The following is a 14,577-nucleotide window of genomic DNA, read 5'->3' as shown; positions in this document are numbered from 1 at the left end:
TTTTAGAGTGATACTAATAATTCACAATCACACTAAACATACAGAGCTGATTTTACGTAACTACAAAAAAAGAAAGATTTGAATTTGTGAAAACGTTTACTAAATAATAGTCTGAAATAATGTTGTTTTTGTCTTTTAGTCTTACATTTTTTGGTCGACTTCATCATTTAGGATTATATTTTGTTATTTTCCTCCTCCCAGTCCAATAAATTGTTTAACCTCAAACCGTCTTATCAGGGCCTGTAAGTCATTGCAGAAAGAATTCACTTTCCAGAAGTGAACGGGTTAAAACACCCTCTAGTTTGTATTCACAAGTGTCCCCTTGACACTTTGCCCTTCTAATGCTTTGCCCTTAACTAACCTCCCCTCTTAATTCCTCACAAGTTGTCTTTCCTTCCCCCATTTTTACCCCTCTTTCTTCCTCCTCCTCCCCTGTCCTCTCACCCTCTCTCTCTCCTCCACTCCTCAATCCTCCTATCTCTCTCCTCTCCTACTCTCTCCTCTTCATCATCCACTCTCTCTTCCTCTTCCTCCTTCCCTCCTCCTCCCCCTTCTCTCTCTCCTCTTCCTCCTTCCCTCCTCCTCCCCCTCTCTCTCTCCTCTTCTCCATTTATCTCTCTCTATCTCCTCCTCCCCTCTCTCGCCTCTCTTCCTCCCCCCCTCTCTCTCTCTCTCTCTCTCTCTCTCTCTCTCTCTCTCTCGTCCTTCCCTCTGCGTCTCTCCTCCCCCTCCTCTTCCTCCCTCTCCTCCTCCTATCTCTCCCTCCTCCTCTCTCCCCCCTCCCCCTTATCCTTTCCTCTCTCTCCTCTACTCCTCAATCCTCCTACCACTATCTCCTCCCCACTCTCTCCTCCTCCTCTCTCTCTTCCTCTTTCCTCCTCTCTCCTCCTCTCTAACTCCTCCTCTCTCTCCTCCTCCCTCCTCTCTCCTGCTCCTACCTCTCTCCTCTTCCTCTCTCCTCCTCCTTCCTCTCCTCCTCTCACCTCTTCTCCTCTCTCCCCCTATCTCTCTCTCCTTCTCTCATCTCTCTCTCCTTCCCCTCTCCTCTTCCCCTCTCTCCTCCTCCTCTGTCTATCCTCCTCTCTCCCTCCCACTCCACTCTTTCTTGTTTCCCAACACTCTTTCATCCTCTTCTTCCCTATTTAACCCATTAGTCACCTCTGAATTTCCCATTCTCCCTCTCTCCCCTTTTCTTCTCCACCCCTTCCCTCACACATCCATCTCTCACCAGGCTGCCTCCTGAACTCACTGTCACTTCCCCAGTATTAGTCCTGTGGGGTCGACACGCCCACCCCCACCCCCACCTGACACTTGTGAGCAGCAATCTGCGTAACTTTGGCAAAACTTCCACTCTCTTTGCGTAATTTACAACAGTGGCGTAACCCCACCCTGTGCTCTAATCATGCACTTCCCCAAACGCTATATGGGAGTAATAATGTCAAATAATTATTCTCCCATGAAACAATGTACTTTTTCTCTCAACAATCCGGACATCAAAAGCTACCAGGCACTAAGTTTTAAATATACATGCAAAAAAAATAATAATCAGCAGAGCTATTGAGGTTTGGTCAATTACTCAGATGTGTGATTGTTACCACTGCCAGCCAGATATGTTACTAAGACGATCACACACAATACGAGATGAGCTGAATACACACCGCATACCATGATTAGCCATATTCTTAAATGTATTAAATAAATGTAGTTTCATTTGTGCTTTTTTGATTTCAGAAGGAATACATTATGCTTGATTGTTCATACGAATAACATAACACTTAATTATTGGATGATTTGACAGATGGCATTTCTGCCAACCAGACAGCCAATGCCAGCTTGCACAGTGCTGCTGTCATCTTGGGATTTACAACGAAAGCACCCAGGAATAAGACTGTTCTAAGGAACCACTAATACAAATCTACTTTTTAAAAGGGCACATCTTTATAGGATTAATAATACAGCCTAAACTACTTGGGAGGGGACAAAGGGTGAATACCTTTCACCCCTAATTAGTAGACCTTGGGGCTGTTATTGAAAGATCCCAGCATTAAGCAGCTGTTAGCTGCAAAATGGGGTACAGATGTACCTCCACAGATTTTTTACACTGTTTTGTGCCTCTCATATTTGCTTAGAACAGTGACTGCGGAGAACATTTTTTCACCCCATTTTGCAGCAGAGAACTGCTGAGTGCTGCAGTCACGTACCACATCTTCAGCCCTGCTTCCTAGCCAAGAGTCGCTGCAGCGTCAATCGCTTGTTAGTGCTAGCGAAATGAATGATGTTTAGAATAGCGTTGTTAATGTGTAGACATTTTTAAATAACCCCTTTGTTTTCTGTCAAAAAATATTTTTCAGGGTTCAGTAGCCTTTCCATAGTTCATTGCTCTACTAATATATTATATTGTTACACCCCTACTGTAACCCCTTCTGTGCCAGAGTAGCCTTCAATGCACTGCAAAGCTCTACGTTCTCCCTGGAGAAGGAGTGACTTAGTGAGTAAAGACAAGGACACTGAGTTGACTCAGAGGACCCTGGTTCAATTCCTGGTGTCAGCTCCTGGTGACCTTGAGTAAGTCACCTTATCTCCCTGTGCCTCAGGCACCAAAATGAGAGATTGTAAACTCATCTGTACAGGGACTGTGTCTGTAAAAAAAATCCTATGTACTGTAATTGTGAAGTTCTTTGAGTCCCATTGGGAGAAAAGTGCTACATGAAATAAAGCTGTTATTACTTACCACTTAGATGGTAAGCTCTTCGGGGCAGGGACTCCTTTTCCTAATGTTACGTTTATGTCTGAAGCGCTTCTTCCCGTTACGTGTTATATTATGTCACGTGTATTACTGCTGAGAAGCGCTACGTACATGGATGAATAAAGATATCCATTCATACATACAAAGCACAGAAAGGGTTGTAGGACAAATTCTAGTGGCCTCAATCACAGTTACTCTAGGTACATGTCAGAAAGCCTTTGCAGTGGGGGTGAACTGTATTTATAACTCAACTTGAAAACCGCTGTATCACCTAGAAGGGAAGTGGATCTGCACTGTCAAATCACCAGGAGGCCGTGACAAAGGGAGCTGGCTGCTTGACACACGGTGTAACAACATAGCAAACACCTTTAATTCTGTCATGTCTCATACCCTTTACTTTTCACACATTTGTGGCTGCTCCAACATTGACACTTACACTTTTTTTTTTTTTTTTACTAAATAAGGAAATCTTATCTAAACTAAAAAGCAACACCTGTATAGATATTCTTGTACCCTTAAAAGAAAAAAAAGAAAACAACTTCATGAATTCCTCGAGAACATTGGGTTATATTTCACAAATATAACGCTAATAGTAGATTAACAAGATGTCAAAGGTTGATAACACACTTTTTTGCATGCTCGCAAGATTGTAATATATTTATGTATCTGCTCTTATAATATGTAATTAATATAATTAACCACTTCATGGACGAATTATTATGATTGAGAATGAATGTACCGTAACTTCCTCCGGATACATTAATGAAGACATACAAACAGAAGTGCCTCTCTATAACTCTCATATCACCACATCCCTACCCAGAGCCGTCTTAACGCATGGGCACGCTGGGCAGTTGCCCGGGGGCACCACGAGCATAGGGGCCCCATGCTAATCTATGCACAGACCAGAATGTAACATGAATTTTCCGATCACCCGCCTCAACATTCAAATCTCCCGCTAACTCGGTAGAAGGAGAAAAATTACGACTTGTAGCGGAGAGTCGGCATGTCTGCATTCGTGTGAGAAATGTTGCCGTTTTTATTGCTTGCAATGTTATGGAAGCCGAATATTGTAACAGATTTGCGGGAGGAATTAACGGCTGGGGTTGTGTAGGCAGGACCCCATGCACTGCTTTGCCCGGGGGCCTATAATGCTGTTAAGATAGCCCTGTCCCTACCCCCTGCATTGTTCAATAAACTCTTTTCACTAAATGAACCTTTTCTATTTTACATGTATGTTGCATTTCTGTGTTGTGGGAGGAAATAGAAATTAGTGATCCTGACATTTCTGATCACAGACAGCAGGGATTGAAGTTTTGTAGCACAGTAAATAGAAGGAGTTCTCAGTTAGCCTCCTCACTGCTGGATAGGCTTGCAACCCACTGCTCTATAATGCTTTGCAGACCACTCCAGCAGGGAGGGGGTACAGGGATGGTGTCAAAAATGTACCAGAGTTTTTTTTTTTTTTGCATGTAAATTCTCTGGGAACAATTATGTCTGGCAATGTTGAAAGAAAGCTCAATAAAACAGAGATCCTATGTATAGAGATCCTATCTGTTGAGTGAAAGTGGTTATTGCTTAATACACAAAGAGTTAAGCAGTTTTTCAGCATTGCTGTGTAGGTTAATATCACAGCTGCCTGGTAAAGTAATATCCCAGGACCTCGCTTAACAAAAGCTTCCCTTTGCAAACAGAATCCTACACCCCCTCCCCAAGTGTCCAAAGGTGTTTACTGAAGTAAATCTGCCTAAATCCTCCATTGCTTGGGTCATGGGGATAGCAAAGAGGGTTGAAGGTGTAGGGATAATCTCTTTTTGTACCAATGTTTCTAAATCTTCTGGGAACAAAATCAGAAATCTCTGTCACATGCTTCTTTTCAACTTGTAACATCTCGGTTCTTACCAAGATTTTTTAATATATATGAACCAAGATGTCCCATTTCTTAGTAGGAGTACTTTAGTAAATAGGAATACCTTCAAAATTAGGAATACCTAAGGAATCACCATGTGCAATGTTCTGACTGTGAAGCAGAATGTTAATTGTAAATTGTAAGAAGATATGAATATTTTTGCTGCTGAGAACCTGCTCACATTTGAAGAGGAGTTTTTCAGGAGTGACAATGTGGGTAGGACAGGAGCTTGTGGATGAAAACGTGTCACTTATGATATCTACACTGGTACAATTCTTCCATTGGGATATACTGAGCATTATATTTTACATGTTGCAAATGGGTATGAGAAACAAAGTAAAATGTGACAGGTCTGCCTGAAAGGGCTTACATACTCCTCTGTAAGCAGGATCTGTTTATAAATAAACCTCTCATTAAAAGCAAGAATACATCAGAACAGCCTCTGGTTTTAGGGGTAAAAGTAATTTAAAAATGGTTCACTTTTTATAGAATTTTTTGTGTGTGTCTCATTTGAAACAGTGAATCAAAGCAATCAAAGCTCATTATCCAGATAGGTCTATTCTAAAAATAAAAAAAATCTCACACCCTTTCATTAAATTACTCTCTTATTTTCTGCTCACAACTTCAGATTAGCAGGCTGCATAAATCACCAGTGGGATGTCTTTATTATTATTTTGAATTTTCCATATGACTTTCTGCACATATGACTTTCCTTTGAAATGTGCTTACATCTAATAAAGCCTAATATTGTAGCATGATGTTATTATGATACCCTGGCTCAATCCGATGAATAAATATTAGCCTGGGCAGCACTGAACAGGGAGGGGTACACACACCTGACTTACCAGAAGGGACTTAGAATATGATCTGTCTATGACACTTTTTACCTCAAGTGTTAAAGCAATAGCCACGAATAGTACATGCATGCCATCTTGTAACACTATCTGCCTGTCAGAGGAGCCAAGGCTGCTTAGAGCAGGAGCTATATAAGGCTTGTAACTAGGGAAAGCCCAACAAACAGCCACAAACACCTAAGTTATTTTACTCAGACTCCACCCTGTGCCCCCCCCCCCCCCCCCCCTTTCTCACTCTCTTTTTTTCCCCTTTTCATCTTGCCTTTCTGTTGCAGAATGCAAATGTAGCCTGCCGGCGGTGAAAGGGCTGAATTGTGATTAAGAAGAAGAAGAGCTCCTTTCTTTGTTCTCCCCTCAGGGGATGTTTACTGGGAGAGACACAGCGGATCAGATATGAAAGGCATTCAGGTCAGCATTGATGTGAGCGAAAGTGAAATCATACCTAAGGCATTCAAGAGACCGCCGTGTCAGGGGTTCAGCTAACGGTGCAGCCACTCTGTGTGTCTCCCCTGTCAGGCAGCAATAATAATAATAAAAAAAAAAAACCCCACATACAGGCAAAACTGCGGATTTACAGAAATAGGAAACTTTCTAACACACCATACAACCCAAAGGAGTTCAGCTCTCCTCTTCTAGAGGTTGAAGATGCAATCAGCAAGTTACAATACTTTTAACAATTTTGATATGTTGAAAAAAAGTGTAATATGTATATATATATATATATATATATATATATATATATATATATATATATATATATATATATATATATATATATATATATATATATTACACTTTTTTTCAACATATCAAAAAAAGTATATATATATATATATATATATATATATATATATATATATATATATTTAGAATATATGTAATTATCCTCAGAAGTACAAATATTAGAAGTAAAATGATTAACACCCTCATATTATCTTATTTGATTTCCTTTTAAACTTCTTATAAGTCCATGAGAGACCAACTAAATCTTGAGCAGATCTATACACGACTTCCACCGAATTAGCTGCAATAGTCCTGTCTGCTGGGTGGAGAAATGTAGGGATCTTACTTTTTTAAAATTTATACTCCCACTGCCTAAATATTCTTTCATCCGTCTCTCCCAGTAGTAAGATGATGCTGTTGGCATAAACAGATATATGTAAATATGAATAAACTAATTGACAGTAAATCTAAAGAACTTAATTGTGAGAAGACTAATTATACACATAATGGAAATAGAAATTACACACACACACACACACACACACACACACACACACACACACACACACACACACACACACACACACACACACACACACACACACACACACACACACACACACACACATATGTATATGTATATACAGTATATATATATATATATATATATATATATATATATATATATATATATATATATATATACTGTATATACATATACACACACATACATACATACATATGAAGGGTTGCAGTTACATTTCGATGTTCTGCAAAAGTGTCTGTCAAAACAAGCTGCCGCACAAGCATATCCATTTTTATTTATTTTTTGCTCATTTATTAATTAATTAAATATAATCCTGAATATTTTCAACTAGTGTTTCTGCCTCTCTGCTTTCAAATCGCTTTCTTCATTTTCTAAAAAAAAAAAGACAACTAAAGAGCAATGAAAAAGGTGTCTGCCTTGGCTATTCAGACAATTGCACCCTTGTGGGAATGCTGGAATGAATGGTACAGTGGACACCCCAGCACTATTGACGTTATAAACATGTAAATGAAACACATTAGAGCAGACAATCAATTGTCTGTGAGCACTGCAAACCTGCACTCTCTTTCTGTTTGACAGGCACAAAATACTCACTACCTTGGGAAGCCAGGGTGTAGAAAAAAGGACAAAGAGTTTTTTTACATGAAAAAAAGCACCTTAAAGCATTTGAATAGCACAAATGCCAAAAGAAACTGTTTTAGGGGAGTATTTCCTACCACGTATGGTGAATGCAGAGCTGTTCTAAAGAATCAACCCTCTTCTTCCTACCTTAAGGGTCAATGCACATTTCCCTATAAACTATTCCCAGTGTGTCACTGGCTTCTTTCTGCAACTACCCTGCAAGCTTTGCTTTGTTGCTATAAATGACTGAATCTATATATTCTACACATAGGTTGCAATCAATTATTTTCTATGTTTTTCACCTTGTTACATACTAACAATTTCCTATTTTTCTAAATGTTACAAGAAGAAATAAAAAATAAAAACTTAATGTGCATCTATTAAAATGTCACAACATCTTACAGTGATGCCTTATTATAGCTGCAGCCTTATCTTAATATACAAATGCAATACAATTGTTTTTTTTAATTAGAATTGATTTTACTAGTTAGTGTTGCAAAAAAAATTAAATAATTTACAAATATATATATATATATAGACATTTCTGGTTAACAAAATAATGAGTGAGTTTAATTTAGATTAGCAAACAATAACAAGAGGTTGCAAAAATATATATTTTTGCAACGGGTCTTCAATCTTGAAATGATAACTGACAAATTGAGAGTTCACTACGTTTGATATTATTGGAAAAATCTGCAGTTATGATAAATAGTTTTGTAGAAAATCTGTGAGATTTCGTTTAGAAAGGTGGTACTACAACTCTTCAATCGTGTCTAATATTGAAGACATACATCCCATCACTAGGCAAAGATCAAAGCTTATCCCATGGATCAATAAAACACGCTATCGGATAGCTGCCTCCCCACTGTCATTTCTGATGGCAGTTTGTACATTTCGTTTTTATGCTCTGTACAGCAAACGATTATTTATTTATCAATATCCCCGATATTAATAAACAAAAAAATAAAATTATTTCAAACTGTAAGCAATTTAACAAGGGTGGCATGGTATTAAAGTTTGATAAAATCAGTAAAGTTTTGCAAAGGAGTATATATATACACACACACACACACACACACACACACACACACACACACACACACACACACACACACACACACACACACACACACACACACACACACACACACACACACACACACACACATATATATACACACACACACACACACATACATGTGTACACATAAACAATCTGGATTAACATTTTACTTTACACAGTGGGAAGGATTTTGCTACCTGCATCAAACTTTGTAAGAAGCGATCAGCCCAGTTTGTTAGCAAAGGAGAAAGGAATTATATAGCCTTTATATGACAGGCTTGCAAAAGTTTCCTTTTTTGCCCTGCTGATGCAGATATCCCGGCTTGATAACGGATAGTGCTAATGATCTGTGGGATGTAATCTTAGAAAAGAGGCATTTATTTCCAGGAAAAGTGTTACAAAGTGAGTCAGGAGACTTGGAATCATCTGACAAAACTCTGAAACCTACAAGCCTCCCAGATCTCCTTTGTACTTCTCCTATACAATCTCAACATTGTCTTTCACTTGTCATCCCCTCGGTTTCTGAGACCAGATATTTTTTTTGTTGGCTATGAGTCCCACTTGAATCAAATGATATATATTTTTCCCCCCAGTTACAGTGTTTTCTGTTTTGCTTCTGTGATGTACTGTCTCTTTCCGCCACTTTCCTCACCACTCCTGATCAATTAGGTTGTCCAGTAAAATCATTAGGGTTAGCTTTCAAATCCCAGATGCGTTTCTGGCTCTCCTCCCCCCGTCCCACCTTTAGTCTTTCAATAATTTCACAAAGCATTCGCATCTAATCCTGCACACTACCAGTCTTTCAATGGTACAAAAACCTTTTCACATTTATCTTCCACTTGATTTGTTCTTTTTTTCTGCTTTTGCCTTTATTTTATTTTCAGTGTATCTCATCCCAGTTCCCCTGATCACCATCTCTGTGTGTATCTTACATTCCCCTTTTTCATTATTCTATTGCGTTCGGGGGTATTTCTATGATTTTTGATAAACATCATCATATTTAGTGTTATCAGCAATGACACAAGCGCAGACCTGACATATTTTCACTGAGTCCAGGAGAGAGAAAAAATCCACTCAGTTTAGATAAATCTTGGCAGGTCCCAAAGGAAAAGGCTTCAGATACAGCCTTTACAAAAGAGAGAAAATAGGAAAAAATCTGCTATTTAAAAGCAGGGACTTCTTAGGGTTTAGCAAATCAAATATTCAATGAACATCAAACAACACAATAACTTTTGTTTCTGACATTGCCTTATACATGTTGGTAACCTATATACTTCCATATCCTTACCAATCAAGTTATCAATATACTATCACCACATGAAGAACCCCAGTTAAACTTCTACCTAAGAGTGATGTGCCAAAATATAATTTAAAGAAGTAGGTGTGCGGATTCTTTAGGCATGTATGACTTTAAAAGGTTTGTTACATGACACTGAATATATATTATTTACCCCGTCTTAGAACTTCCACTGTCGCATTTTCTTTACGGAGAATATTTTTTGGGGACAAAACATGTAACATAAGCGCAAAGACAAACCACAGCATGTGATACATCATACACACCCTATCTGTGAAGCATGACTAGCTAGCATCCCCCACATCAAGGGGACAAAGAAATAAACTTAGATTTACTGCACACTGTGTATGTATTTGTCCTGTTTACATTCTGCCTGCTTTCATCTAAAAAAAAAAATCCTGTTTAACACAAGAAAAAGAGATACTTGACACAATGCTTTTGTTATCCAGTTATCAGCAACGTGCTTTAGATACTTGGTAGGGGGAGAAAAGCCCCACAACAGACATTGATTTGAGAAAATCAATAACCAACATTTAATAAAAAAGGATGGACTCAACACAAGAGGGGAAAGGGAAACATTACATGTAATTGTAGCCTCTGCTAAATTGCACAGAGGTGAGGGCAATGGGAGATCTGCTCTGTGAGGACCACCTCAAATAATGACAGACAGAAGGGTAAGAAAATACTTTACAACAGATCATACTAGCGGATCATCTGCAGCTGACCAGGGCATACTACAAGGGCTGTTGTTTTTTAATACTAAGACAAGTAAATAGATCAAAGACACAAATAGTTTCCTACTAAAATTCCTCTATCACCCCCCCCCTCCCAATATGGCTCAACACCTCCACCACAACAGCGTTTCAACACAAGAATGAACACACACATAAGCTTAAGAAAACAAAAAGACCTCTTGATTTGTACTTAATATAGTGCTACTACCTTCTTGCGTTAGCTCTATAAAATCCAAGGGGGGAAATAATTGAGACAAGTTAAGATCAGGCAATCCATTCAAGATAGCTCTTCTGTCGGAAAGTTCCGTGAAGTAGGAAGGAGTAGTGGCTTTAAGAACCATGCAGCTTCAGAGCAAGGAATAAGCCTGAGAAATGATCTGGATGCAGACCCTGACCACTAAAACCTGGGGGAAATGATATCAGACTGGGAAATAGGCACACACACAGAATATCCCTAGCAATCCCTCAACAAGGGGGTGACAGCGACACACACATGGATGTTTGTACATTTTTAGCAATTACGTTTCATTTTCGGTTATTTTTTTTTTTTTAATGAAATAAAAGTGATTCGTTTCATTCTGTTGTTCTGCTTTAGTTTTCTGGGGGAATACCCTGCTTTGTTTCTTGGCTGTTCTATCAAGCATAACCCCTTCAGCTGCAGTACCCCCTCCTCCCATAAAGATGTAGGGTTTGGGTGATTCTGACAACAAGAAACAAGCTAGAAAGTGGCAAAGCTTGTGAGCCCTACAGGTCTGAGAGCTGCTTCCAAGGCACAGGCTGCAGAGGCGAGGAAGAAAGAAAGAGAACTAGCGGTTTGTGTCATTGCTGGAGGCTGCCTACTGGGAAGAAGCCAGGACCGTTATGTGGGAGAAATACTTTCAGGAGGAAGACAGGAAACTTTCAGCATTAAACCGCCACCCTGTACCCCACACAACTCAAACTTCAGCCCCTGATCCCCTAACTCCCTGCTTCTCCACCCTGCCCCCCTCCCCTCACTCACAGTGACCAGAAACAGGGGGGGGGGGGGGGGGGGGGGAATCTGAGATCTGCTCACTTTCCCTGGGATCCCTTCAACTCTCTGTAACCTCCAGCATTACAACAGGCGATCTACCGCACAAAGCGTGTTGTTAGCCAGCCTGGGCTGCTCTAGGGGGGGGATGCAGAAGAAAGGGAAGGGTCGGTTCAGGGGATCTTACCGTTTTTCCTTCTTGGATTGGCTTGTTTTCGCCTCTTACACCTGGGGCCATCCGCCATGATCTGCTGCTTCATTGATAAGAGTGGATCAGATGGCAGTTCGCATGGACTCGACTCCCTGATTCAGCACCAGCACGCAGACTCTATCTAACAACCAAACACAGCAACAATGTGGGCATTGGTAGATCCAATTTAAAAGCAGGGCGCCAAATGATGCCGAAATATTACACACACAAAGAAGCAGATACAGTGTCCTATTCCTCGATCCTGTGGATCCCCCGATTTGTTTTTAGTGTGGGACCGGTAAGGAGATCAGACAAGAATTACAGTACATCTTCCAAGTGACTCATAACTCATGACCGTATGAGGGAATGCACAGTTTTACAGTATGCTGCTTGAGTCAATGCATCGCTTCCTCTGTAAGACCCCTTAGCTCCCTTCTACAACTTTGTTTAATATGTGCATACAGATGTTGAGATCCATGGCAAACGAAAGGACACTGAATTCAGTTATGAAGGAAGAAGATGAACATCTGATCTTACACAGAGGCAGGTTACTGACACCACAAATGGGTTGGTCTTTCATCCAACATTCATTGATAATGGAGAAAAGTAAGTGCAATTAAACCCTCTTGAGTTTTCTCACTTCATGTGTCTGCTCATAAGAAAAAAAAAAAAAAAAAACCCTAAGGAAAAGTACTGAGCTGTTATTCTATCACTGGGAAGCAGCAGGGTCATGTTTAGGGGTGTAAACTTTTGTGCATAGTGCAAAGTTACATTTCAAATAGACTGTCAAAAAATGTGGGGGGGTTGGGGGGAGGGTTGGGGAGTCTCATAGAAGACTTCAGAAATTAAGTCCATCTTCCAGAAGATGCTGTGGCTTTAAAGGGCTTTAACTTGAGGATTAGTTTAAACAGGGGCTGTAAAAGATGTAACAGATGCAAACAGTAAAACAAGGGCAATTAACCCCTACTCTACGGAATAAAATCCACGATAACCTTTAGTTCTAGTAAACCTTAGAGAAGTTTGAGGTTGGTGTCCAAGTTTAACACCTTTGCACATTTTCCAATCTCTCTCCTGCCAGGACAAACATTTTCAAAGTGTCAAATGAAGGCTTACAAATGTGGAATCCAAAGACTATATAAACACAACAACAAATGACAAACACACACACAAGGATGTATATGTTTACTACAAGTATGTGTGTTAAAATAAACAAATCATTCCACAAATATACACACACACATATATTTACATATGTGTGTGTGTTGTGTTTGTGTTGTGTGTGTGTGTGTGTGTATTTGTCGACACACACAGCTACAAAATACACCAATACATCAATTCTATCCACAATTGCACATAAAACTCAGTTTGGTGATTGCCTGATATGTGTTAGAATGGGTTCTATAACTTTTCCAATGCACGTATTTGTTTTTGTTACAGGCTCTAATTCTAAACTTAATATATACATCAAATAAATTGGATAGATACACTCATTTAGCAAGCTATAAAACGTCCTCATATCACATTACCATATATTGCTCAACATATTTACACATAGTATTATTAAATACCATTTATTAAAACGATGTAAGTAAAGTTACTCTAAAATATAGATAACAAATAAGTAAAACATGAAATATTGATTCCCAACTGGATTTGTGCAGACGAATTGAAACAAAATTCAAGTCACTACTTTCACTTCTTTCTTTTTTTATCACAGAAGCTGAGGTGTTAGTTTGTTAACACATACACAAAATAAAAAATAAAGAAATGAAACTTGCTAAATAAACACAAAAATAGACTGGGCAGCTGTTTCTGCACAAATGACTACAAATGTCATAATATGAGCTATAAACATATTTTATGTAAATATTATCTACTGCGAATTAATTAACAGGTAAATCCAAACTTTCAGATGCTGATGTGATGTACATGGCAAAATAAATTCCATTTACAAAACAATTTTCTATGACTTAAGCCACATGTTTATCTTCCTTTTAAATAAAACCTAAAGATCAAACTTCAGAATACACCTTTTTTTTTACCTGCATGACCAGGTGATTGGCTGGGCTTATTAAAAAAAATCGTCATATTAATCATCAAAATCCCCCTAATAACACTACAAAACTGCAACACCATCTGCACAAATCAAGTTAGGAATTATACCTGCAAATACATAAACACAGGGGAAAATATATATATATATACACATATAAGTAAGAACATACCTTCAAAGTCCTTGGGATAGTTTGGATAAGAAATCTTAAGAAGCAAAAGCATGAAGAACCAGCACATATGCCCCAAAAGGTGAGGTCCTGGAGATATTGTAAGCCTTAGAAAGAGTAGGGGAAGGACCGTTATTCCTGCTGGGCAGGTTAGGACTGATCTCTTTCTGCCACTCCAGGAAACACAAACCTGGGGACGGACTGACGTGTTACGCTTCTTCTAATGACATTTTTTTCTTTTTCTTCTCTGTGTTACATAGAGGAGAGACCCTGACACACACGCCACCTATCTTTCTGGGGAGGGATAATTGAAGAGCACCAAACGTGAGCATCATGTGGAAACGTGATCACCAAGTTTCTCTCTGGGAAAGGATCTGGGATAGATTATACCTTGAAGTCTCAGCAAACGCTTAGTGGAAGAAATGCAATTCCACCTCCCTTTCTCTCCCCCCCCACCCACCCCCACCCCCACCCCTCCTCCTCTCCTCTCTCTCTCCCTCTTCCTCCCTCCCCAGCCATCAAGTCCTTGGCATCATTATCTTCGTCACTAAATCCTACTGGATACAAGGCTGCAAACATTGTACACCAATCACAGATCTTATAACCCAAAGGAACTTCAACTTACTGAGAAATCCTTGCCAGATCCTGTCTGCAGTCAAGAT

General features: G+C 39.4%; 1 protein-coding gene across 8 annotated transcripts in view; it reads right to left on the bottom strand.

Annotated features, from left to right (window-relative positions):
- Window positions 1–14,337, bottom strand: part of ZEB2 (zinc finger E-box binding homeobox 2) — a 115,759-nt gene extending 101,422 nt beyond the window's left edge. For 3 of the 8 annotated variants that reach the window (XM_075609442.1, XM_075609439.1, XM_075609446.1), the window contains exons 1-2: window positions 13,919–14,337; window positions 11,691–11,835 (exon numbers count right to left, since the gene is read on the bottom strand). In XM_075609442.1, the coding sequence (XP_075465557.1) occupies window positions 11,691–11,741 (51 nt within the window). In that variant the 5' untranslated portion in view covers window positions 11,742–11,835; window positions 13,919–14,337. Of the gene's footprint in view, window positions 1–10,702; window positions 11,442–11,690; window positions 12,365–13,918 lie in introns of those variants that run through there. The other 5 variants (XM_075609443.1, XM_075609440.1, XM_075609438.1 and 2 more) reach the window with 3 other exon arrangements.
- Window positions 14,338–14,577: the final 240 nt, after the last annotated feature.

Source organism: Ascaphus truei, chromosome 7 (assembly GCF_040206685.1).
Source record: "Ascaphus truei isolate aAscTru1 chromosome 7, aAscTru1.hap1, whole genome shotgun sequence".
NCBI classification, from domain to species: Eukaryota; Metazoa; Chordata; class Amphibia; order Anura; family Ascaphidae; genus Ascaphus; species Ascaphus truei.
Note: the sequence above shows the minus strand (reverse complement) of the source record. Positions and strands in the feature narration are given on the sequence as shown.